Source organism: Notamacropus eugenii, chromosome 3 (assembly GCF_028372415.1).
Source record: "Notamacropus eugenii isolate mMacEug1 chromosome 3, mMacEug1.pri_v2, whole genome shotgun sequence".
In the NCBI taxonomy this organism is placed as follows: domain Eukaryota; kingdom Metazoa; phylum Chordata; class Mammalia; order Diprotodontia; family Macropodidae; genus Notamacropus; species Notamacropus eugenii.
This window is the reverse complement of record NC_092874.1, coordinates 41,961,274-41,989,171: the sequence shown is the minus strand read 5'-3', so window position 1 is coordinate 41,989,171 and position 27,898 is coordinate 41,961,274. Positions and strand designations below refer to the sequence as shown.

Here is a 27,898-nt window from a genome sequence, read left to right as displayed (position 1 = left end):
CACTTATCTCAAGGGAAACAGCCCTGACCGCCCAGTTGGGACAGGGGCTTGTGGAGGAAGATAGGAAGTCCCACTTCTTGTGAGGGAGGGGCTGGGGAATGCTTGCTGAACTGGATTAGGCTGCAGGGCCAGGGGATCTGGCTCGCAAGGGGAAAGATCCACTGGTACCTGAGGAAGAGTAGAGATCAAAGGGGGAGATGCCCCAGAGAATGCCACGGGAGCGGGGCCTAAGGCCTGAGTGAATATTGTCCCAGCGAGAGGAGCTGCAGAGGGAGGCACCCCAGCAAGGCCCGTAGTTGGGGCCTGAGGTAAAGTCCCCAAGGAGGGGTGGGTTACAGGCAGTAATACTGTACAGACTGCCGTGGGGGTGAGGCCTGAGGTCTGAGTGAATGTTGCCCCAGTGAGAGGGGCTGCAGAGGGAGGCACCTCAGCAAGCCTAGTGGCTGGGAATTGATCGGGGGTTACGGTGGGGGGGGAGGGGGAGAAGCACAGGAGGAGATACAGGATAGGCAAATGAGGCAGGAATTGAGGGGGGTTGGGGTAAAGGAAAGGTTGGGGTACAGGTGGCTGAGGGGGAGGTGGAAGGACTCAGGGGAGGAAGGGGAGCAGTAGGAGGTTGGGGAGCTGGAGGAGGGCTCAGGAAGGATTGGGGAGGGGGAGGGGGTTGGGATGGTGGTAATGGAGGTAGAGAAGGAGGTGAGGTCGAGACCCTAGGAGCCATAAACAGGGGGTCATCCAAAACATCCAATTCACTCCCATTTCCCTTTTGCGGGGCGACTCTAGCTATAAGCATCTTACAATCTGTTCTGAGAATGGGGTCCTGAGAGAGTTTGACAAAGGCCCTTATGTAAGGTATTTCTATCCATTTTTCCTTTTGGAGGCAATATAATTGTAATTGTAAAAGGATATTACATTGTAAGATCCCAAATATGGGCCATACTTCGTTGTCCTCCAGATGATACTGAAACCAAAGTGTGTTGCAAAAGAATATCAACTTTTTCTTTTTAAGGTCTTTAGAGAAGTTAAATTTTTTCCAATTTTGTAAAAGACAGCCCAAAGGCGAATTCCTTGGAACTGATGAATTTTGACCCATATTCTTGGTGTGGGACTGGAAGTCCCCCCCTCCTTAAAGGAGGACGTGGAAGTAAGCCTTGAGAAAAAAACATGAGGACAAAAATAATCGTTCTCCCTGATTTCCTTGTGTCCAGGAAATCCAGAGAATTGGGCACCCACTTAACTGACGTTTCTCTAATCTTCTAGCACCCAGAAAGTTCAGAGAATTGTGCTTTGGAGGGTATGCCCAGGTCCACGGCCTCAAATACAGCCACTGGACAGACAACCTGAGTCTCTAACTCTCTAGCGCCCAGAAAGTTCAGAGACTTAGGACACACTAAAAAGTAATTGAGTTTTCCCTGATTTCCTTGAGCCCAGGAAATCCAGAGAATTGGGTACCCACTGTATGCCCAGGTCCACTGCCTAACCAATGGACCAACAACATGAGTCTCTAACTCTCTAGCGCCCAGAAAGTTCAGAGACTTTGCCTGATACTGGGACCTGAAGCCAGGTCCGAAAATTCGCTTCCAAGGTGCTTGGAGAGCAAGTAGAAGACAGGGAGAGGGGAGGCTTACATACCTTCCAGTTTGAGCAGAGATTAGCAGCTTTTCTGGATCAGGGAACCATAATTGAAGAGGCTGAGGGGTGATGGGGACCCCAAAATACCAATAGTCCGGGTAGTGCTTGAATGAATTCGACTCAAGCCTTCTTAAAGCCAAACAGTTTATTAAAGATTCGCCTAATTGAGTTGCTTCTTAAGGAGCCTAAGCATTTGTAATGCTTGTATTCACAAGCCAGCCAGATAGAATCCCAGCTAGATAGAATCTGAGCTGGATTGAATCTGAGCCACTTATTGATTTTTTGTGTTGTTCTTTACCCATCAACAAGACTGCAGGCTCTTTGGGGGCAGGAATTGTATCATGTATTTCTCTAATTTAAAAAAATATATATTTTAACTAAATACTAAATAAAAACACAAATATTTAAAGACATTAAGAATAAGACCAAAAAAATTTAAATGATTGATATGTGAAATTCTAAACTTCTGAAATTTAGAATATATTTCCTTAGATTTCTTTGTAACCTTTGCATTTCTTTAAACAATGTCTTATACCCAGTAGGCATAGAAGGAGCTGAAAAATTTGGGGACTAATTTCCATGTTGGTTACCACTGCTCACTCTCACAGAATATGGAAGGGCTATAGACACTGATTCCTACAACTGAAGGTTAGAAGGGACCTTGGAGATCATCTAGTCCTGCCCCCTACTCACTCTAACATGAGATAGGGAAAGGTCGAAAAAATCTTAGTAGGTGGAGCAATTTTTGCAGTTCCTGCATCATTAAAGTATTTTAAAGTCCTCTTGAGGAGTTGTGCAATTAATTGAATCACAAAGTCTTAGAGGTTTGTTTTTTTTAAGGTTTCTAGAAGGCCAGATCTTCAAGGTGGAAGGGAACTTAGAATGCAGAATGTTAGCGCTGGGAGAAACCTTAGAAAATAGAATATTCCAAGACCTTAGAAAATAGACCTAGGAGGAATCAAAAAACAAAGGATTTTAAAACTGGAAAGGACCTTAGAAACTAAGAGTTTTAGAATTACAAAGGATCTTAGATCATAGAATATTCGACTGGAAGAAGTTTTATAAAATATAATATTCAAGCTACAAAAGATCTAGAGAATTTAGAACTGGAAGAACTCTTAGAGGAGAGAACATGAGAATGGTTCCTCAGAACATAGAATGTTAGAGTTGTAAGGGACCTTGGAAAGTAGAACGTTAGACTGGAAGTACCCCTATACTACAGAATGTTAGGAGCTGGAAAGGATCTTAGACTCTAGAATTTAGAACTGGAAAGAATCTTAGGATATAAAATATGAGAGTTAGAAGAAATATCAGAACATAAAATGTTAGCACTTGGAATGGCCCTGTTGGTCTACATCAGGGGTGAGGATCCTGCAGCCTCAAGGCCACGTGTGGCCCTCTAGGTTCTTAAGTATAGCTCTTTGACTGAATCCAAAATTCACAAAACAAATCTGCTCTACACCCATGATTTCATCTATATTGAAGCTCCCCATAAGGATATTTCTTCCACCAACGAGATGGGTAACTAGCTTATCTGTAACTTAGAGGTCATCAGGGGACACTGAGAGAAGAAGCGATTTGTTCTTGGTCAAATACATAGTATGTGTTAAAAGCAGGGCATGAACTCACGTCTTCCTGATTCTAAGGCTGACTCTCTAGACACCACACAATAATGCCCTTCAAAATGGCCCTTAGGATACCTACTATGAAAGCTAGAAGATACCTTAGAACACAGATTATAAATTAATCCATAAAGTATTTATTAAATGTCTACTACGTGCTCATCGCTGTGCTAAGTAATAAAAGGGGCCTTTGAGGTCATTTTTGTCCGATCCCCTCATTTGACAGATGAGGAAACTGAGACCCAGAAGGGGGGAAATGATTTGCTTAATGCAAGTTTGTAGCAGCTAATTTGTAGCAGAATTGGGATGAGAACCCAGTCTTCTGACTACTCACTTCACATAACTGAAATCAATGAAGAAACAAATGATGAGCAAAGAAAAACAATATATCATGAATGCCTATGAAATTCATGGGATGGTCGTTGTTACAAATGCAACATTGAGCAAGTGAAATGTGTTTCTTTTAGTTATTACTAATTGGATGGCAAGAAAGAAACCACCAAGAAGATTTGGGGAAAGATGTAAAGAGATGAGAGAATAATTTGGATAAAAATTATAAAATAAAAGTGTCTTTTGATTTAACTCATAGGGATAACTAACACTTTTAAGAAAACCACAGACTCAGCTGTAGGCTTAACCAAAAAACCAATATAGAAAGCCAGAAACCATTAAGGAGTGGCTCTGACTGGAGCTCTGGAACATTAAAAGAGTTGACATTTATAAGGTGTTGGGTTTTTTTTTAATGGGCTTTAGGTCCATAATCTTATTTTAATCAGCATGATAATTCTGTAAAACAATTAATTAGTTGTAATGTCCTATGTATAGAGGGGAAGCCTAAGTTCAGATAACGGTCATGATTTGCCTATGGTCACAGAGGCAGAACTGAATCCAGGTCTCTTCAAGGAGGGGCAGAATGCTATCTATGGTAGAAAGAAGAGTGGTGTTTGATTCAGCAGACCTGTATTTGCACTCTATCTTTGACAATCACTACCTATGTGACCTTGGGCAAATCATTGAATCTTTGAGGTGCTCAGCTTCCTTATTAGTCAAATGAGGGGGTTAGTTAGACTTGAAAGTGCCTGTGATTCCATTGCACTCTAAAGTCTCTGAAGCCTCATAGTTTTTTTCCATTGGGACATCATGGAACTTTACACTGAGACTATAGTTGGAAGGGGAGGAGTAGAGTTAGCTACTGGTGTTCTTTTATGGAAGATGGAGTACACATCTAAAAAAAGGGAGATGGGAAGTGAAATATTTAAGGAAGGTACTATTCAGAAGTAAGAAGTGACTGAAAGAGGAAGATAAAACTCTGTTGAGAGAAAAGAGGAAGGGATGTGGTGCATCTTTACAAAGTTTCAGAAGCGGTATCTCTTACCACTAAACATCTACAGGCAGGACTTTTATATTAATGGGGCACCAGAAATTGGTCTGGTGCACGCAAAAATGTAAATGATGGATAAGTCGGGTCATTGACTTCTAGGACCTGGGAGTACTGGGCAGGGCAAATGCCCCTACCTGGTTTGGGGCCTGATCATGGTCAAAAAGAAATGAGTGCCAAAGAATAATCACTGTCTCACATGCTAGTGAGCTTTTCTTTCTACTTGTACAAAGGCTTCCTTAATCAAAAAGTTTAGGAGGTATGGGAATCCTAGAAGATTATAGGGAGCTCTCCATACCCAGTTACGTGCAGGTGTCTGTCCTCTATGCTGGACACCATAGAAGATGTTATCCATATTCATGTCCATTGTGTCTATAAATGCTACATTATTTATACAGTGACCATGTCACTACCTGCTCCTGAAGTGTCAGTAACTTTCTGGAACCACAGAGTATATTGAGTTTCGGATTCAAATCCCAGCTTAACCATCTGTGTGATCTTGGGCAAGTCACTCAAATTTTATGACCTCATGTAAAATGGAAGTTACGACTGATGACCTTTAAGCTCCAAGATTCTGACTTTTAAAGTCTCTCCCAGGATGGTCCACATTAACTTTCCTGTCTTATTTCATTTTCCCCCTCATGTTTGTTATATTTCAGTGAAACAAGCTATCTAGCTGATCCTGAGCCTTGGCATCCCATTTTTGTCTCTGGGCTTTTATTCAGTCTGCTCCCTCTTTATGTTTCATTTCTGGAATGTACTCCCTTCTCACATCCACCTCTTAGAATCTTACCATCTCCCCCAAAATTCAGTTGAGGCCTCACCTATCTCCTATGGGAGACCCTTCCTGATGCTCCAGTTTTCCCAGTAGCATTAGTCCCATGAAGTTCATGTCCAAAGACAGCACTGCTACCAGATTCTGCTGGGCTGGAGGCCCATACCTGTGTCCCTCCGGGCTTTGATGATGAGATAACTACAACACTCAGCTTGGATTTCTGGCCTCTTGGATCCCCATAGCTTATGCTCCTGGCCCAGACTGACACCAACATTGGAAAAGAGTGAATAAAAAGTTTAAGGACTCAAATCCATTTCTTGAGGCCTAAGTAAGTACCATGTTTATTACTCTCTAGCCAGAAGGCAATAATCAAAGAGCCACCTTACTTCCTCAGATTGAGATGCAGCAAAAATTACAATCAGTGTTGATTTAGGCCCTTTTAAAACCAAGGACAGTTCTGGCTTTGTAGCCAGTGGAAGAATCCTCTTTCCAATCATGTGGTACGTCAGTCAACTGGAACCAATAATGGAATGTTCATATGTGTTCTAGTCCTCATGACTCTCTTGGAAGCAGCTCCCCTCATTTCTTCCATATGGATGACACCATCCTAGCAAACTGATGCAATCTGTACTTGTACCCATCTTCCTTTAGAAAATAGAAACATTCCTCTTCTATAAAATGAAGAGGTTGGATTCTATTCCATGACTTCCATGATTTTTTCTAACTTTTAACCTATGATCCTATGTACAGATTAAAATAATAAAAGATTCATTGATAAAAGACAGACTAGAAACTGTGCTTAATAATAATTGCTCACATGTAGAGAGCACTCTGCTTTCAAAGTACTTCATGTACCTCATTTCGTTCTATCCTCACAACCACTCTAGGAGGTTGGTGTCATTATTATCTCCAGTTTCTGGATGAGGAAAATGAGGATCAGAGAAGTTAAATGATTTGCCCACAGATACAGTGTTCTCATTCCATTTCTCATTTTATTTCAATCATCATTCCTATTCTCAATCCATTCTCATGGATTTGCATTCTCATTATGAGTATAGAACAACATATAAAAAAGGTAGACATAATCTCCAATAGTGCTTACCAGTGTCATGGAGGAGGGCTTGAAAATGTTCAAATGGAAGAGGGTAAAGATTTTAGGGTGTCCCCATTCATGGATGACAGTTCTCTAATTGCTTTGAGTCCTAGAATATTTCAGAGCCATCTCTCAGAGAACCACAGCCATGCAAAAGAGGTAGGCCTAACAATCTATGAAGAAAAACTAAGATGATGAAAAATGTATATTGTCCAGCTGACTCTTTGCAGTCCAAGTGATAGTTCATTGGTTTCACAGTGAATTGGGGGAGGAGAGGTGACTGGATTGCATTAGAAAATTGCTGATTGCTCTCAATGATCTCAAGCTGCAAGCTCTCCAAAAACCCCATCTTTTTAATGTAGTAGGCATGATTAAAGAAAAAGGGTCCACAGCATCATTTTCCATAACAGTTCCAATAGTTTCCATCATTTTCCAAGATAGTAATGAGCATTCCTCATCTATTAATAGAGGCTGAGCTAATCTTTGGAAAGAGATAAGGTTTCTGAGAGGCCTAGATCAGAAGGGAGTCCACCACCCTAACTCAGGCCCTCATCACCTCTATCCTGGACTACAGAAATAGCTTCCTTATTGGCCTCCCTGTCTTGAGTGTCTCTTCACTGCAAACTATCCTTTACATTGTTGCCAGAGTGACTTTCCTACAGCACAGGTCTGAACCACATCACTCCGCTTGTAGGAGGCTCCTTTTTGCCTCCAGGATGAAATACATTCTTCTGCTTGGTCCCAACCTACTTTTCCAGACTTCTTACACAGTCCCCAACTGGAATCCAGTCAAACTGGCCTTTTCGTCATCCCTTAAATATGGAGCTCTCTTTCTTGTCTCTGTGTCTTTTCATTGTTGACCATCTATGCCTGGTCATCTTAGAATCCTTGCTTATCTCACCTCTTAGAATCACACCATCATTTCCCTCAAGACAGTTCAAAAACTACATTTCACAAGAAGTCTTTCCTAATCCCCTAGTTCGTATTGCTACCCCTCCAATAAACTTTTATCCATTTGTGTATATATACTTATGTATGTACATGTTGTCCCTTCTGATAGAGGGTAAGCTCCTAGATACCAGGGCCTGTTCTTTTTTACCTTTGTTTCAGTGTGCCTAGTCCCTGGCACTTAAGCACTTAGTAAATCCTCATTGATTGTTTGATTGATGAAAGATGCTTTGTGAGAATGCATGGAGATGAAATATGGCATGTCCACTTGAATCATGATGATGAATGACAATAATAATTGGTAGCATTTATACAGCAATTTAAGCTTTACAAAGCTCTTTACCTATGTTATCTCATTTGGTCCTCAGAGTAGCCCTGCAAAAAAGGTGCTATTATTATGCCCATTTTACAGTTGAGGAAACTGAGGCAGACTGATGCTAAGTGACTTGCCCAGGGTCACACAGATATATTAAGTATCTGAAGCCAAATTTCAGCTCGTCTTCATGACTCCAGGCCCAGTACTCTAGCCATTGCATCACCTAGCTGCCTAGGTGATAACAGCCTGAACTAAGGTGATTGGGTGAGTAGAGAGAATGAGAGAGATGTGAGAAATCTGGCAAAGATAAATCAACAGGATTTGACAAGGAGGGAATGAAGGAGAGGGTAAGAGTTGAAAATGTTTCAGAGGCTCTGAACTCCAGTGAGTAGGAAAACCATAGTACCCTCAACAGAAAAAAGAAAGTTTGAAGGACCAGTGGGTTTCTTGGAAAAAATAGTGGTTTCTGCTTGGGACATGTGGAACTTGAAATGCCTGTGGACATCTAGGCAGAGATATCTAGCAGGCAGCTAAAGATGTGGAACTGATGTTGAGAGGAAAGATTAGGGATAAATATGTAGATTTAGGAGTTTCTACAGAGACCATAAAAAGATTCAAAATCCTAGGAACACAGACTTAGTGCTGGAAAGGTCCTGCCTAGTTTCACGCCCTCATTGTAGAGATAAGGAAATTTACTTGCCCAATAAATATAATTAGTAGCAAAACAATTAGTAGCAAATGGGAGAAGATTTGGGCTTAAGCTAGGGAAAAACTTAACAATCAGAATGATACAGAAGCAGAATGTGCTGCCTCAGGAAGAATTAAATACTCTCACTAGAGGTCTTCAGGCCAAAGCTTGAACCTATCAATCATCTTCCTCTTTTGTGGGAAGGAAATGTTCTCTCTGTAGATACTTTAGGGGTGACAGACCTTCTGTTTTCTTTATGTTGTAGAGTTCAGATACTTTTTAGATTATCCTAGTCCATTTTATAGGCCCAAAGTTGTATGTTAAGATATAGGTATTAATCACTTTAAGTTTATTCTTCATTATTCTTCATATTCATTCAACTCCTATGAAGATGTGGTTGGTCATCCCCACCAACTGCCAACCAGCTGGCACACACAAGGCAGATGTGCCAGCCTACCTGAAGCAGTAGGGTATCCTGAGGGAGAGACAGGAGGCAGTATGTGCCAGACAAGTCAAAGCTCCACCACCTTGACAACCATCTCCCCTCATACCCGCTGGATACAGTGTAGGACCCTGAACCCAAGAGCCTTAGGAAAAGGAATACTTCCATCCCAGTGCCCTCAGCCACCATCTTAGGAAGCCACCACTGTGGAGATGCAGCTAGATACTGCTCTTGCAGGTGATACAGCCACAGCTACTAAAGACCCAAGAAAGAAAACTCCTGCCATCAGAGTCCTTGGCATTGTCAAATGGTTCAACATCAGAAACAGATACAATTTTATAAGGGGAAATGATATTGAAGAAGAGATTATTAACATCTGTTTGCTGCTACATTCTAAGGATCATGAGACTTTTCCATCTGACTTCCTGCTAGAACCCTCTAAATGTATTCTTCTGTTTGTATTCTCAGTAGTTAGCAAGTGTTTTGCACATAGTGAGTGTTTAATAAATGCATTATTCATCCTTATTCAGCTATGATTTCACATTTCTGATTAATATATTAGAAACTAAATAAGGAACATCACTAACTGCTTTATTGTTTCAGTCAAGGTACCCTAGGGTCTTTCGATCTGATTTATTCCTTTTTGACTTTTTTTAACTTGATGTTTCTTGCCTTTAGGAGACCAAGGTATTTGTAAGTATTACTTTCATATATTGGTTTGACATGACCTCCAGATTCAAACTTGAAACCTTTGGTCTCTAGCTTTCCTTGGTATACATTAAGAATTTTATAACTAATGAGTCCAAATGATATTTTGATATAACTGGAGAAAGATTTCACAAGATAAAGAAGTTGTTTAATGTATTTTGGTAGAATAATATAATAATGCCATTCTTATACATCATCATTAATAAGTTTTGATTCAACTGATAAATGAATGAGTGAAAAGTATTTATTAAGTACTTATAATATGCAAAGGACTGTGCTAACCTCTGGAGATGTAATTGGTAAAGGAAAATAGTCTTTGATCTCAAGAAATTAACATTCTAATTGTGGAGGAGGGAAGCAAGACAGATCCTAATTTCAAGAAACTCACCTGTTAATTGTGGGAGATGACTCATATAGGAAGTTTCAGCTGCAAGTCAGATGGAAGAGCCCTGAAGTACCTTGACTGCAACAACAAGGCACTTGGTGATTTAGTAGCATTTCAACCTCAGAGTTGTTTTAATTTTCATTTTGCTAATCAATAATGATTTAGACCACTTTTTCATATGACTATAGATATCTTTGATCATTTCATCCGAAACTATCTGTTCATATCTTTTGACCATTTATCCACTGAGGAATGAGTGGTCTTCAAATATAAATTTGACTCATTTCTCTAGATATTTGAGAACTGATGCCTTTATCAGAGATACTTGCTGTAAAAATTGTTTCTCAGTTTTCTGCTTTCCTTATAATCTTGGTTTGGTTTATGCAAAACAACTTTAATTTAATATAATCAAAATTATCCATTTTGCATCTCAAATTGCTTTCTGTTTCTTGTTTGGTCATAAAGTCTTCTCTTCTCCGTGGATCTGACAGGTAATCTATTCCTTGCACTCTTAATTTTCTTATTAAAGGTGAAAATGTTCACCCATTACGTCTGAATTACGTACCCATTTTGACTTCATCTTGGTATACAGTGTAAGATGTTGGTCTATACTTAGTTTCTGTCATACTGTTTAAGGATTACTACACTAGTTGAAAGCCATGATTTAAAAAATATATATCATATTTTAAGAAATTATCAAGAAAAACTGTCCTGATATTTCAGATCCAGAGGACAAAATAAAAATTGGAAAAATCCACCAATCACCTCCTTAAAGAGATCCCAAAGTGAAAACTCCCAACACTATTATAGCCAAATTCCAGGAGAAAATATTACAAGTAGCCAGAAAGAAACAATTCAAACATCAGGAAGCTATAGTCAAGATCACACAAGATTCATCAGCTTCTGCACTAAAGGGTCAGAGGGCTTGGGATATGCTATTCTGGAAGGCAAACGAGCTAAGATTTCAATCAATAACAACCGATCCAGCAAAACTGAGTGTAATCCCTCAAGGGAGAAAAATTGATATTTAATAGAACAGAGAACTTTTGAGCATTCTTGATGAAAATACCAGAACTGAACAGAAAGTCTGACATTCAAACACAAAACTCAAAAGAAGTAGAAAAAGGTAAACATGAAAGAGTATTCATAAGGGACTCAACAAAGCAAAACTGTTTACATTCCTTATAGGAAAGTGATACATGTAAGTCCTAAGAACTTTATTGCTATTAGGGCAGTTAAAAGGAGTCTACAAGGACAGAAGGCATGAGTGTGAGTTGATTATGTTGGGATGATCTAAAAAAATGAAGGGATGAAAAAGAGGGTTAAGGAGAAAGGAAGAGATAGAATGGGGAAAATTTTCTCACATAAGAGGCATGCAAGGAAGAGCTTTAATAGTGGAAGGTAAAATTGGGGTGGGAATGGTGGACAATGCTTGAGCCTCACTCTCATCACAATCAGCTCAAGATGGACGAATATATATACATGCTCAATTGGGTATAGAAATTTCTCTTACCCAATCGGAAAATAGGAGGGGAAGGGCATAAAAGATATGGGGGAGAGTAAACAAAAGGAAGGGTGGATTAAAGGAGGCAGTAGTCAGAAGCAAAACAGACTTTAAGTAGGGACAGGAGAGAGACAGAGAGACAGAGAAAGAATAGAATGGAGAGAAATACACAGTAATCATAACTGTGAATGGGATGGTCTCACCCACAAAATGGAAGTGGATAGCAAAATGGATTAGAAACCAGATTCCAACAATATGTTCTTTACAAGAGACACAATTGATTCAGAAACACACAAAGTTAAAATAAATAACTGTAGCAAAAAAAAATCTATTATATTTTTCAGCTGAAGTAAAAAAAGAGACACAAATAGCAATTATGATCTTCAATGCAAGAGCAAAAATAGACCTAATTAAAAGAGATAAAAATCGACCTAATTAAAAGGGATAAAATTTTTAAAAGGAGAGAAACTACATTTTGTTAAAAGGTATCAGACAATGAAGTAATACAAAAAATTTTATAGCATATTTCTCTAATAATGGTCTCATTTCTAAAATATATAAAGAATTCTGTCAAACTTACAAAAAAATATAAAGTCATTCTTCAATTGATAAAAGGTCAAAGGATATGAACAGGCAGTTTTCAGAAGAAGAAATCAGATATCTATAGTTGCATTTTAAAATGCTCTAAATCACTATTGACTAGAGAAATGCAAGTTAAAACTACTCTGAGGTACTACCTCATACCTATCAGAATTGACAAATGCTGGAGGAAATAGTGAGAAAATAGGTACATTAATGAACTTTACAGTGGTAAACTGCTCCAACAATCTGGAGAACATTTTGGAACTATGTTCAAACGGCTATATAACTGTGCATACTCTTTGACCCAGCAATACCACTACTAGGTCTGTATCCCCAAGACATCAGACAAAAAGGAAAAGAACCTATATGTACAAAAATATTTATAGCAGCCCTTTTCTGTGGTGGCAAAGAATTGGAAATTGAGAGAATGCTCATCAATTAGTGAAAGGCTGAACCACTACTGTATTTATGAGAAATGACCAGGGTGGTGGTTTCAGAAAAAACATGGCAAGACCTATATGAAATGATGCAAAGTGAAGTGAGAATTACGAGGAGATCGTTTTGCATAGTAACAGTAATGTTGTAATGATGACCAACTGTGAAAGACTTGACTACTGTAATCAATTCAATGATCCAAGATAATTCTAAAAGAGTCATGATGAAAATAAGCTATCCACCTCCAGAGAGAGAACTAATGAAATCTGAGGGCAAATTGAAGTATAATTTTCTCAGTTTCTTTTTCTTTTTTTTTCAATATGGCTAATATGGAAATATGTTTTGCATGATCTCACAAGTGTAACTGTCATCATATTACTTATCTTTTCCTTGGGTTGGGAGGGTTAAGAGGGAGGGAGAGAATTTGGAACTCAAAATTTAAAATAAATAAAATTTTAAATAAATAATTTAAATTTAAATAAATAATCATTTTTTAAAATAAAGAAACACCAATGATCTTACCAAATACAGGCCAATTATGAATACAACTCTGCTTCTGCCCAACCCTGGGAGATGGTTTTGCAGATTTGTGCTGCATTCATGTAAGGAGATGTGACTTCTGATTAGAGGAAAGAAGGCTGAGAGTATCTGCATAAGGGACTTTAGAGCTCAGTTTTCTCAAAGAGAGATATATAGTTTCAGAGATTCTTTGAAAAAGCCACAAGGGGAGAGAGAGGCTGCATCCATTTAGGGAAAATTCAGGATATAACATGTTCACTTTCAACTTTGCCTCCCTAGAGACTTCTAGAATGGACCTTTTTGTGTGAGACTAGTATCTCTCTTTTGATTTGAGCTGAAATATGATCTTACTCCCAGCTGAAGAGTTCATTCTCTCTTGTTACTTTTTATATATTCTAACCTTCAATACTCCTCCATTTTTATTTGCTCTTTTCCTTGGATAAATGTGCTTACTAGCTATTCTCCATTTGTGATGGTCCCTGACATTGCAAGTGTCTACAATAATCCTGAGTGCAACTAGATTAAAATGTAATTGGGAAAAATGTAACAAAATAAACATAAATACAGTAAAACACAGATAATATTAATATGTAGTTTTCTAAGCCAATATACAGGCCACAAGGATTCTTATGTATGGTTTAGTGACCCCTGTTTCTATCTGAGTTTGACACAGTTTTACATCACCAAAGTTTGATGGAAAGGTGCTAAGCTTGAAAGTAAGCTAAGGGCTACCCTACCCTCTGAGAGTGACCAGCATATTGGCTTTCCTTCTGAATTCCTAATCATCTTACCCTTATACCAAAGCCATTTAAGGGATGGGACAGATATATGTCATTTTAACCCAATACCCCTCTCAGGGACTTTAGAAAAGATCACCCAGCCTTGCAATATTCTTGACGCTACCTGCTACTCCCCACTGTACTAACTACTATGGGCATGACTCTTGGTTGTCTTACTGCCCATTGAGTTGAACCAAGCAATATCTACACATTTACACCACCCATGGAAGCATACGTCTCACATGGGCATCCCTATGTTACATATATTTGTGTACTTTCTACAAAGCATTCACAACTTGTATAGTAAAAACAAACCTATAAACACTTTCAAAAAAACAGTCTACTGGCTTCTCAAAGCAGAAAAGACAGTCAAAAATCCCAGAGGCATTAAGAATAACTTTTTATTGATTCAGTTATTATTTGACCTTGACCCAAGGACCACTTATTTTCTGAACCCTATTGAATAAGATGAGGAGATAATCATATCAATAACAAAACAGACAAAACTGTTGCCCACAATCCCCAGATAGAACTTCAATTTATAAAAATTTATGAACACTTTTAACCAATAATTATAATCTCCAAGTTACATTAACTGACAAGCTTTCAAAATAGGAGACATCATAGAAGAAATTAAAGTCATGTAGGACCATGAGAAAGCATCCACTATCTTTTATTTGCTATCAGAGACATTCCAAAGGAGTTTTCAAGGAGCCTAGAGATGAGTTTGCTTCATGGCACCATTAGTCAATTTAGAGGGAAAAGAAAGAAATCAGGCATTTTATCCACCTGTGCAATAACTCAAAGAACATAAAACATAAGATAATAATAGCAGGATGGTGAGCTGTTCCAGGACCATTTCTACCTGAACTCCATCCCATGAATGAACAGAGGAAGTGAAAATAATCACAATGACAGCAATAAGATTCAGAAAAAGAAACACAGAAGCAAAAGAGATCAAAAGCCAATGGGATATTTTTGTTCCTAGGACTTGGAGCTAGAAGTTCTAATTCAATCATTTTAAAGATATGGAAACAAACCCTCAGAGAGCTCAAGATAACATCACTGGTAAATGGCAAAGGCAGGATACAAACCAGGGTCCCACGCCTCTATATGTTAATGCTTTCTCACCTATACTATACTATTATGTGATGACAATGTATATACCATTCAATAAACAAACTATAAATAATAAATCAAAGAGGCAGCAATGTAGTGAAAAAAGGGCTGGGCTGGGAGTCAGGAAGGTCTAGGTTATAATGAGAGCTCTGACAAATTCTAGCTGGGTGACTTAAGTCATCTAAATTTATGTGCTTCAGACAATTCCCTAAGACCTCTTCTGTAAGGCAATAGATGAGCTGTATCTAGGTTGGCAGAGAGAGTAAGAGTTACCCAGTTTGATCCTTCTTGTATTAACTATTTGGATATTATTTTAAAATTGTACTTTACTTGAAAGTCTTTGTTGATGGCTACTCAATATAGCATTTTTTAATCTGAGAAAACAAAACAAATTATTTATTTGAATGTCTCTGTTGATGATTAATTCAATGGAGTATTTTTTAAATTTGAAACCAGAAAAAAATGATTATTTGAATGTCTTCATTGACAGTTACTCAATGTAGTACTTTGAAAATATGCAAAAGTAAAAAAAGAAAAGTTGGTTTCTTTCCCTTTCCACTGTTAGGTGTTTACCCTTATTGGCTGACGGATATCAGTTCCCTATCTTTGGACAAAATCTTTAACTTTTTTTTTCCAAAATCAGAGATAAAATTCTTTATCTCCTTTTCATTTCCTTGTTTGTTCTTAACTTGAGGGAGGACTTTGTGAGCCATTTCCTGGACCATGGAGTTATCTGCTAAACCTGAGCCATCTTGACTGAAGAAATCTGTTCCAATATAGATAAGATGTGGCTTTTGGTAGTGGTAGGGTTGAGGCACATGTGTATTTGCACATGTGTGTGCATGTGTCTCGATTGGGGAGAGTTGAACTATGTGTGTGTTTGTGTGTGTACGTGTATGTGAGAAAGTATGTGTGTGTTTGTGTGTGTGTGTGTCCAGAACAAAGCAACTAAGCTCCCAAAGAAACTAAGTCCAAGTTCCTTGATGAATCACTTATTCATTTTTTTTTATGGTGGAAGCAGATATTGCTCCCTTCGTAAGAATAATGAAGGCCCGTAGGTCCTGAACTTTATTTTCAACAAAATAAAAGAATGTTTAAAATCCTAGAACTTAATGCTAAATTTTGTTAACTAGGTCAAAGGAAGCATGTGAACCAAAAAAACCACAGATACCTACCTCCCTCCCATTGTAAAACTAAGGATTTTAGTCCATTTGGTTTTTAGGTGGCAAGAATTTATCTTGGCTGAAAGTAAATGTATCTCTACTTTTCTAAGAGAATCAGTGAAGAGGCAAAGAAGGACATAAAAGTATGATTTTGGGAGTAAGGCAGACTTGGGTTTACATCCTGTACCTGACACTAGCTGTGAGTTTATGAGCAAGTCACTTAATGTCTCTTAAACTCAGTTTCTTTATGTCTGAAATGAGGGGGTTGGACCAGATAGTTTGTAAGGTCCCTTCCAGCTCTAACACTATGATTCTAACCATGGGTGGCTGACTCACTCACAAGAACTAAGACTACCAGTCTGTCGGTGGAGTTGTAAACTGATCCAACCACTCTGGAGAGCATTTTAGAATTATGCCCGAGCGATGCATACCTTTTGACTTAGCAATACTACTGCTAGGTCTATATCCCAAAAGATATTTTTTTAAAAAGACCTCTGTGTACAAAAATATTCACAGCAGTTCTCTTCTGGTGGCAAAGAATTGGAAATTAAGGGGATGCCCATCAGTTGGGCAATGGCTGAACAAATTGTGGTATGTGATTATGAGGAATACTATTGTGCTATATAGAACAATGAGCAGGATGTTCTCAGAAAAACCTGGAAAGACTTACATGAGCTGATAAAGTGAAAGGTACTATGTACAAAGTAACAGGAATATTTTAAGATGAGCAGTTGTGAATGACTTAGCTATTCTCTGCAATACAATGATCCAAGACAATTCTGAAGACCTTATGATGAAAAACGCCTCCATCCCCAGAGAAAGAACGGATGTTATCTGAATACAGATTGAAGCATACTTTTAAAAACTTTCTTATTATTCTTGAGGTTTTCTTTTTTTGGTCTATGGGTTCTTTCACAACATGACTAATATGGAAATATTTTACATGACTATACATGTACAACGTATTGAATTGCTTGCCTTCTCAATGGCAGTCGGGGGTCGGAAAGGAGGATGGAAGGGAATTTGAAACTCAAAGTTTTAAAAATAAATGTTAAAAATTGTTTTTACGTTGAGGGAAGGGGAAATAACTGGGGAAAAATAAAATAGATTCTTAAAAAATCAAAGTACAACACTCCTTTCTTCCCATACCTGACTCTAATCTTTTCTCACCATGGCACAATTTCTGTACTGTATTTCTTGGCAGAGAATAGATCCCAGGTCAGTAAAGAGTCATGGAAGTATCTAGGAGAACACAGCTAATTTCACTGTTGGAGTTTTTAGCTCTGCCACTGATAGTCTGAAGTCTCCCTCTTCTTTTGTTGTTTCTCCAGTCAGTCACTTAAAACATTTATTAACTGCTTACTATTTGCCAGGCCACCTGTAAAATAAGGCTTTTAAGGGTAACCTACAAAATTTGTGTTTTGACTCTTCCTTTGGGATTCATTAGCCAAGCATTCTTTCTTTTTTAGGCTTGTGTTGAGACTGTGTCTCCTTATCTCACCCAAATGCAAGTGAACTTTTACTTTAGATGCATCCCTAGGGATCATTGGTATCATTTGCTGCAGGCCTTTGGGCAAAGGAGCTTTGTGGGACCCCGAACCATATAATAGGGTGTGCCTAACTCAAATCAAGGATTGCGAAACAAGATTTCAACAGATATAGTCTATTTGAGTGCAAAAACAAGGAGAAGAAGAACTATGATACTTCAGTTTGGAGAGAGGGGAGAGAAGTTTGGTCAATTCTATACTATATACACGTGTTTAGTATATCCCCGCCCTTTTTTTTTTGCAGGAAATGTTATTTCCTACTTTTGCACACCAATCTAGTGATTGTCACAACAAAGTCTATGAGGAGGTTAAAACTTTTGTGCCTTGTGGAGAAAACTGTCAATTGGTGAGTTGTGGATTTTTTTCTTATGATTATTTTACTCATTTGCTACCATGACTTGTTTCTCTAAAAGGGAGTTAGAAGGGAGGTTATTACAAGCATCCTGTGCATTGTGCATTTACATTTGGGGGCATTTAGCTCTGAAAATAACCAGCCAGAGGAGGGGAAATGTTCTTCCCTGAACTATTGGTTATTTATTGCTAGATCATTTTGTGAGGCACAGTTGCAAATGGATCATAGGACTTTGAGCTGGAAGTCATCTGAGAGATCATCTATTTCAATACCTTCATTTTCCAGAGGAGTAAACTGAGGCCCAGAGAGTGACATGACAAACCAAAGTCACACAGGTGCCCGTGCCAGGATTCAAACCTAGGTTCCTCTGACCATAAACTCAGGCTTCAAGAAAAGGGCACATGGAAATTCCCCAAAGGGGTTAAGTGAGAGAGAAGAGATTTTTGCTGAAAAAAAACATAAAGGGGCCTGAAATTTAGCCCCAAATTAAGCAGAGTTAACTTACCTCCTTCCTCTCCTTGCTCCTTCTCCATACCATCCAGCTTCTCTCTCCTCTATCTCAGGGAAGGAGGAGATGAATTAATGCCATGTACTAAAAATGTCCATTGTGGAAGGAAATCTCCTTTTCCTGCTAATATTCTACATATGTAACAGTACAAACACCTGACTCATTATGTTTCTTCTGTCAGGGATTCTTCTTTAGAAGTAGACTGGACTAGATGGCTTCTGAAATCCTGTGATTCATTCATCTCCTGAAAGACATTGTTGGAAGGTGAGAGTTTTTTCATTTAAGGTAGTATTTAAGTCTCATATGGCATTCTTGTATATCTGCCTACTCCAGTGCAAACTGCATTGAAAACTTCCTTTTCTGCAAGAACTTACTTCTTGCATGGCTTTTGATCAGGGGTTCTTAACCTGGTATGGGGTCCCTGGATAGGTTTCAGGCAGTCCATGAATTTGGATGGAAAAATATTTTGATAACTATATTTCAATATAATTTGTTGCCTTACAAGCCTATGTCTTTCATTTTATGCATTTAAAAACATTCTGAGAAGGGATCTAAAAGCTTCCACTGACTGCCCAAAGGATTTGTGCCACAAAAAAGTATAAGAATCCTTACTTTATATTATGGTATAGAAGTAAGAGTCTGAGGTTATGATTTCATTTGCCTCAGGAACTTCTGAATAAGGAAATTGTTTCTATCAATGCAGAGCTCACTTTCCAGAAGTTTGAGGATTTAAGTGACTTGCCCAGGGTCTCAAGGTCAATATGCATCAAAGAAAGGACTTGAACTCAGGTCTTCTTCATGCTATGATTAATATAAAAATAGCTTGTGGCTGGACCTAGAGGAAATCACAATTGTCCCTCTGATTCAGGTAATTATTTCAGTTGTTTATACTAAAAGCATTAGGTCATATAGAAAAACAAGTCAATTCACCTCTCTGGAGCCTCAGTTTCCCTAGAGACAGGCTGGACTCCAAGGTCCTTTCTATTTCTAAATCTATGGTGTACTGATCCTTTGACCTGAAGGCTTTGAGATGTTAAAAATAATTTGTAGAAAAATATGGGGGAATATTGGTTTGTTTTTGCTGCTGTTACTGATCTGTATGTAACTCTTTGCAAAGATACTGCCATATTCTTCTCCAGCTCATTTAACAGATGAGGAAATGGAGGTAAACAGGGTTTACTGACTTGCCCAAGGTCACACAACTAGGAAGTGTCTGAGGCCAGATTTGAACTCAGAAGGATAGTCTTCCTGACTCCAGGTCCAGAAGTCTTTGCATTGTGCTACTTAGTTGCCCTCCTGAATAATTAAGGATAATTTGCACCATACCAGATACCTACAACCTTTCTTAAAGCCATAGCTTGACCTGAGTTAAAGTTTTGCCTCTGGCACACACTGTATCAGACATACTGTGACTGTGGGACCCTGGGCAAGTCACTTCAACTCTTAAGGTTCTACAAAGTGAGTTTTGCATTGATAGAAGGAATTTTCATTCAGAAGTTCTCCAGGCCAATGAAACCATAGTTCCATACATGATTTCTACCAGCTTTACAAGAGCCAATGGGGCTTAGTGGAGAAAGAGATGGCCTTGGAGTCTGAAAGATTTGTGTTCAAGCCCTGCCTTTAATGCATATTAGCTGCGTGACTCTAGCAAGTCACTTTAACTTCCCAGTGCCCCCCTTCCAAAAAAAATTTTAAATTAAAGAGGAGATGTTGATGTGTACCAGTGGAAGGCATTTTCTTATTGGGAGTCCCTTCCCTGATGAAATCCCAAGTTCGACTCTCCCCTCTCCCATCAAAAATAATGAGCTTTTACCTAATGCAACACAGGAAGTACTATCCACTCCACTAATTCAGTTAGTCCAATTCATCTCTGCCTACCTCTCCCACCCTATACCCTCAACAGGTTCTGCTATCTCCACTGTATATAATTCTAAAGGGAAAGTGAAATTCTCCACCAACTTAAAAAAAAATAAGGAACACCCCACTCTAGTTGTGATCTCAATGGTCTTTCTGGAGTACCCCAAAGCCAAGGAAGAATGCCATAACAAGGGGAAGGGTGTCTCTATGTTAATGCCCCTAAGATGTTCTCTTGGGCATCCAGTGTCTTGGTTCACTCTTGACCCTTTGGCTACAATACAGCCTACAGACTTGATTATCTGATGCAGCCAACATGTGCCCACAGATATACACGTATAAAGGCTACAGACCAAAAACCATAAGTGCCTTCAATAGGGAAGAATCATTAGCAAATCCATGGATTTTGCATTTGTTTGCCCTTCTATTCACTTAGGTAAATATTTAATGTCTGGTTTCCTGCCTTCAACAGAGGTAAAGTTAGGAAGGACTTTGGATGTGATCTAGACTAACACCCTCATTTTACAAGTGAGTAAACTCTGTCCTGGCCCCAGACACTTTCTAGTTGTTTAACCTGAGGCAAATCATTTGTTTCCCTCAGCTTCCTCAACTATAAATGAGCTGGAGAAGGAAATGGCAAACCACTCTAGTAGCTTTGCCAAGAAAACCCCAAATGGGGTCACAAAGACTCACATACAACTGAAAGCAACTCAGCAGCAACAAACTTTGTCCTAGAAATGTACAGTGATTTCCTTAAAATAATATATTTGCAAGTGGCAGATCTGGAACTGAAGCCCTGCCCTCTGATTCCCCAATACAATGTGCTTTCTATTATACCATATAGATAAAAGAATCTGCTGAAAATGATTACCATATGTGAAATTTAATATTTGTGAAATCTGCATATGGTCAAAAGAGGAATGGAATGGAAAACTCTTGGGGGAGAGGGAGAATGCCTAAAAGAGCATGTTCCAATGATCACTAGAAGCATCTGGATGACACTGTGCTGAACTGGGAGTCAGGAGACCTGAGTTTGAATCTGTCACACTGATGTGCCGCATCTGTGAAATAGGGACTAGAAAGAGGACCTCCCTTATAGGGTCATTGTGATGACCAGATCTGATCACTTGCATATTCTGTTTTATAAACCTTAAAGCAACTCTATCAATGCTAGAGTCTAGACAATGGGTTAGAAGCATCCTCCCCATATATGCAGAACACCAGCCTCAGTGCTATCATCATTATGTACCAATAGATGTACAGTGTCTATCATGTAATAAACACTTAATAGATGATGTTGGTTGGTTGATAGATTGATTTTATGCATCTCTCATAGACTACTTGAGAGGCAGCTCACTCTAGTGGAAAATGCAATAAATTTGAAGTCAGGAGATCTGGGTTCAAATTATGCCCAAGTCACAACATTGAGCAAGTAACTTAACCTTTCAGATCACATATTCCTCATCTATAAAACAGGGGCGTTGGACCAGACAACCTCCAATAACCCCAATCTTGTGATTTCTGGTGATACTGTACTGAAGGAACAGTATATTTTTTTCCTCATTCACAGGACAAATCAAAATGGATGAGTCAACCACCTCACCATTCTACTATGATTTTAAAGTTCCCTGCCAAAACTTTGATGTAAAACACACAGCATCATGGCTCCTCCCTCCACTCTACTCCCTGGTGTTCATTTTTGGCTTTGTGGGCAATGCTCTAGTTTTTCTCATCTTGATAAGATGCAAAAAGCTGAAAAGCATGACTGACATCTATCTGCTCAATCTGGCCATCTCTGATTTACTTTTCATCATCACCCTCCCATTTTGGGCTCACTATGCTGCAGACCAGTGGATCTTTGGAGATGTCCTGTGTAAGGTGCTGACAGGATTCTATCACATGGGTTTCTTTGGAGGAGTCTTCTTCATCATCCTCCTGACCATTGATCGGTACCTGGCCATCGTCCATGCTGTGTTTGCTCTGAAAGCTAGGACTGTCACCTTTGGCATTTTGACAAGTGTCATCACCTGGGTGGTGGCTGTCTTTGCCTCTCTCCCAGCAGTCATCTTCACCAAATCTCAAAAGGAAGACATGCAACACACCTGCAGCTCTCATTTCCCATCAGATCAGTCCACTGTCTGGAAGAACTTCCAAACTTTAAAGATGAATCTATTGGGGTTAGTGTTACCCCTCCTTGTCATGATCATCTGCTACTCGGGAATCATAAACACATTGCTGAGGTGTCGGAATGAGAAGAAGAAACACAAGGCGCTGAGGTTAATCTTTGTGATTATGATTGTTTATTTCCTCTTCTGGGCCCCCTATAACATCGTGCTTCTCTTAAATACATTTCAAGTTTTCTTTGGTCTAGACAATTGTGAGAGCTCCAAGAACCTTGGTCGAGCCATGCAACTGACAGAGACACTTGGAATGACTCACTGCTGTATCAACCCAGTGATTTATGCCTTTGTTGGGGAAAAGTTTAGGAGGTACCTCTCTACTTTCTTCCGCAAATACATTGTCCGGCGTTTCTGCAAACACTGCCCCATTTTCCATGGGGAGACACTTGACCGAGTGAGCTCAACATACACTCCATCTACTGGGGAGCAAGAAGTTTCTGCTGGTTTGTAAAAAGGATCATTAAAAAAATGGCTTGGGGTGGGGGGCTGACGTCCTACAAGTCTTAAAAGGAATTGAAAATCTTAGAGACTCAAGAATAGAGATCCCTAAAAGGCAAGGAAATGCAAGGATATTCCGACTCCAGGTACAGAACTGAACTTAATATCACCACTTCTCAATAAATATATTATCCTATAGCACCAGAAGACTCCTTGAGTATCAAGTGACTTCTGAGTTACAACAGATGGCCTGGACCTTTGTATGTCTCTCCTATTTGGTCTAATCAATCCTCAAGCCTACTTCCATATACATACATACATACATATATGGATGTGTAGACATATATCTATATATATATGTGTGTATAAACATACACAGATATAGAAATAGATAGGTAGGTAAGATAGATAGATAGATAAGATAGATAGAGTAGCTGAGTTAAACATTGTCTATCTTAGCATGTCTTCAGAAAGATTCTAGAATCTGGATCATTAGAGCTGGGGCAAATAGAACAATGAACACTGGATGTTGAAGTTTATGAATTCTTTTATATCATGGATGATATGTCATGAGATATGCATATATATGTGTGTGTTGTGTATATACATATATACACATATATAATGTATATATGTGTGTGTATGTACATATATATGCATACATACACACATACACACACACACATACACACACACACACATAAAATCCAAAGATTCCTGCTATAGCTTTTGTGCTTAAAAAGAAATGTAAGTCTGAAACCAAAACTTTTTGGAATAAGAAAAAATATATATATAGTATATCAATAAGCATTTATTATGCACTTTCTGTATACTAGCTATTGGGGATGCAGATATACAAGTGAAATCATCCTTACCTCCATGCTCCCATAGAGTTTCCATTCTATTCTTTTGTTTTTTTAAAGAAGGGTAAGGAGATAGGCTTGGGGCAGCATGGAAATGGGATGCAATGGACTGGTGAGAAGGCGAATGGCAAGGGCCTAGGCAAAGACACAGGATGACAGGAGGAGTAACTGATGACTTAAAAGTTCAGGGTAGTGATGGGCACAGGTCATAGACCAGACTGTGGTCATTGTCACAAACTGAGAGCCTTAGAATATCAAGTTCAAACCTCCCATTTCCCAGTTGAAGATAATGAGGTCCAAAGGGGGGGAGGGGTATGCTCTTAAACCCTCAAGGCTGATGACACCTAGACTAAGTTGGATGATTCAACTTCCCAGATTCAATATATTAGTCTATTCGTGTTGTTTGCTTCCTTTTAAAAAAGTATCTGTCATCCATTCCATCAGATCATTCTGTACACCAATGCAGACAATGTCCTGGATATGGAGCCTTCAGCTTTGTCTTGGAGTGATTATTAAATGATAATGTTTGTTTTCCCCCTAAAGCATCTCAGGATGTGACTTAGAGAAACTAGGTCAGCCCAGATGGCCAAAGATGACATTATTGTTAGCGTCACTCAAAAGATAGACTCTCTGATTTGCTTTCTAGCACTTTGTTTTTATCTAGATATGTCTTTATTTAGAAAATAAAATCTTCCTAATGTTACTATCTGTCTTTCTAAAGGGGTACAACTGACCTCAGGTTGGACCTGAAAACACAAGATCTTAAGGATACATTTATACAAGCTGTACCAAAAGTCTTAGTGCAACTGTACATTGCTTTAAAAGTAATTTTACATAAGATATATATTTGTGAAGTGTCTTATTATCTAGAGGCCATCCAAACCATCTTGTAGACATGGAACTGAGGCCCAGAGAAATGAAGTGCCTGGACCAAGGTCAGAGAAATATAGTAGCAACAAACAATAATAATAGTTGACGTTCATTGTAACATCTTAGGTTTTACGAAGAATTCCACACATGTTATTGCATTAAAGCCCCATTAAAAAAACTCATGAGGTGGGAGCTGCAAGAATTATCCCCATTTTCCAGATGAGAAAACTGAAGCTTATTGAGGTCAAGTGCTTTGCTTATGGTCATATAGTTACCTAGTGTAAAAATTGGGGTAGCAGAGCAAGGAGATCCTATCAACAACCCTTGCAGTCCAAGAATCGTCCATGTTTTGCAGCAAAAGAAACGGAGACATGGTGAGGATAGGGCTTACCCAAGGTTACTAGAACTGGAACCCAGACCTGGTCCCTATCTCCTATTGGATTTTGTTTGCTACTACACCAGGATGCCTTCCTACATCAGCATCCTGTGAAATGATTGTCTCCCACAAGTTAATTAACTAAAATTTAAAACCAGAATCCATGCCAGAAGCACCTAGGGGGAAGAACAGGAAATAAGTGCACAAGATGATCTAAATAATAGTGTGTTTGGAAGATAAAGTTGAATGAAGGAACCTGGACAATGAACATTGTTTTTTTTCACCTTACAGATTAAGTGTTACTTAAGGGTAAGCAAATAATGGCAATCTCTTCTATTTTGTCAAAATAATTACAGCTATAATTTATAGAGTTTTTTAAAGTTGACAAGGTCCTTCACAAATATCTCATTTGATCCTTACCACAACCCTCAAGGTGGATGTTATTGTTATTCCCATTTTACAGATGAAGAAACTGAGGCAGACAGTGGTCAATTGATTTGCCTAGGGTCATACAGCTACTAAATATCTAAGCTATATTTTAACTGAAGTCTTCCTCACTTCAGGCCCAGCACTACTGTGCATGATGGTGTCCCCTTGCTGCCTATAAGGCTGAGATTAGTCTTTTCTAAAACCCTGGTATGGAATATTACTAGTAGAATGTGAGAATGAAAGGCATGTAATGACCACTTCAAATATAATTTTGGAAAACATGTTTTTCTTTAACAGATATTCTGTTAAATAGGTACCTCGCCAAGAGGTAACCAAAAACAAAGCTACTTAAATGAGCTGAAGTTCATGTAAAACTAAAGAAGGAGTTTTTCCATATTGCCTGAATGTAGATTTTGTGGACAAACCACTCAGAAATAACGGGAGATACGGAGAACTGAAAATGAAACTTACCTCTCTCCATTCAGGAGACAGATGGGGGTCTCTAGGTGCAGAATAGGGCATAGGATAGGTTGTTAGATGCATTGGTTTCATTTACCTATTTGTTTGGGGTTTTATTGCTGTTATTATAAGGGAGGGGTCAGTGGTGGAGAGGAATATATAGGAAATGACTGTAATGCAAAAACAAAGGGAAATCAATAAAACTTTAAAAGATAAGGGAGGAAGGAAGGAGAAAGGGAGAAAATATATATGGCTCATGAGACAACAACTCGTGAAAAAAATCTAGTTAATATTCAAGCTGTCTTTTGCAGTTCCTTCTACCTCCCTCCTTGCCCTTCTTTCTCTTTGCTTTGCTCAAAATCTTTTCTGATTCAGTCTCTGAGCTAGGGCATGACATTCAATTTGAAAACTACAAAATTTAGAACTCTAAGCATATAAGCACAGGACAAGATAAACTTTTCTTATAATAAAAGCCCATGTACTGTAAAGGAAATAATTCTGAATTTAGAATTAGAAACCCTCAGTTTATCTTGACTCCAGAAAACTGACAACAAGATATAGTTCAACTCTCCTGGGAGAGAGGTTTGGGGTATAAAAATGTGTCATAAGTTGGGAGAGGAAGCTTATGAGTCAGTTGTTTTCTCTCACCATTGTTTTCTTTTTTGTTGATGTCACAATAGAGGTTTCCACTGGTTAGAGGGGTATGGAAGTGGGGAAGGAGGCGGTTATTAGGAAATTACTATAGTGTATTCAAAAAGCATCAAATACATATGTATGTGTGTATGTATATATACATACACCTATACGAATAAACAAATGTATACACATATATACAAATAAAGAAGATCTGCATTCTAGTACTAGGCTGAATAAACTTACACATGATCTTGGGTAAATTACATCACTCTCATCACCTTCCAGCCTCAGTTTCCCTATCTTAAAAATGAGGATGATAATGCTTGAACTATGTACTGCAAAAAACAATGGGAGAATCACATGAGATAATGTATGGAAAAACATATTATAAAAATTTTAAGTGCTTTATAACTGGAAGCTCACATCATTATTATTCAAAGCTGATTAAAATACTGCTTCCAAATAGTATAACACTGTCCTGAGTTATAGAAAGTTTTCCTTTACAAATGTCTCTTCTACTGTAACAGAACAACTTGACTTTCCCAGAATCTTTAACCCAAACTCTTCCTCCAGACGAATTAATGCCCCTGGTTGCCATAGGTGCCTTACTGCAAAATTGTGTATCATGAGTCAGAATCATGCATCATGGGTTGGATGTTGTACTAAAGAAGTATTACCCAAAGCTTGGCACTCTCCTAATAAATCAGTTTATCTTATCTATTTTGATCATGATTTAAAAAAATAAATTTTGCTCAAAAATATTTGAAATGTTCAATTGTGTTGTTATCTTATATAAAATGGACTCACTTTCTTTTTATTGTGTTATGCATTTGAAAGAATAAATAAATATAGACTATGGCACTAAGCCCCGAGGGTACAAATACACAGCAAAGACAAATTCCTGCCTTCAAGTACCCTTAAAGGGGGAGACAATTATATATATATATATATATATATATTTGCAGGGGTGGATGAGTGGAGTCATAGGGAATAGATTGACATACATTTCCAATTCACAATGAGCAAACAAATGAATGAATAAAGTATTTATTAACCATGTTCTATGGGCAAAGCACTGTGCTCAGTTCTGAGGATGCAGATAGAAAAGTTGGACAGTCCCCCCACTCTGGGAGCTCACATTCCAACGGGGGGAGGGGGGAAGTGAGAAAAAAAAACACATAGATTTCAATTGCAAATCAGATGGAAAGGTCCCATGGTCCTCAAACAAATGGTCATGCCTCTTCTCTATTGTCATTACCACAGATTAAATCAGATCTGTTGATTTCACATCTGGCAGT

The 27,898-nt window shown here is 38.5% G+C and overlaps 1 protein-coding gene across 1 annotated transcript; it reads left to right on the top strand.

Annotated features, from left to right (window-relative positions):
* Positions 1-42: 42 nt before the first annotated feature.
* LOC140532649 (C-C chemokine receptor type 5-like) lies at positions 43-27,361 on the top strand. Its single transcript, XM_072651366.1, has 4 exons — positions 43-308; positions 17,880-17,981; positions 18,677-18,759; positions 21,920-27,361. Exon 4 carries the CDS (start codon positions 21,931-21,933, stop codon positions 22,978-22,980), a length of 1,050 nt encoding a protein of 349 aa, XP_072507467.1. The 5' UTR covers positions 43-308; positions 17,880-17,981; positions 18,677-18,759; positions 21,920-21,930; the 3' UTR covers positions 22,981-27,361.
* The last annotated feature ends 537 nt before the right edge of the window (positions 27,362-27,898 follow it).

Bases quoted from the DNA above. Each gene is read 5' to 3' on its own strand.
- LOC140532649 (XM_072651366.1), top strand. From the start codon at position 21,931: ATGGATGAGTCAACCACCTCACCATTCTACTATGATTTTAAAGTTCCC.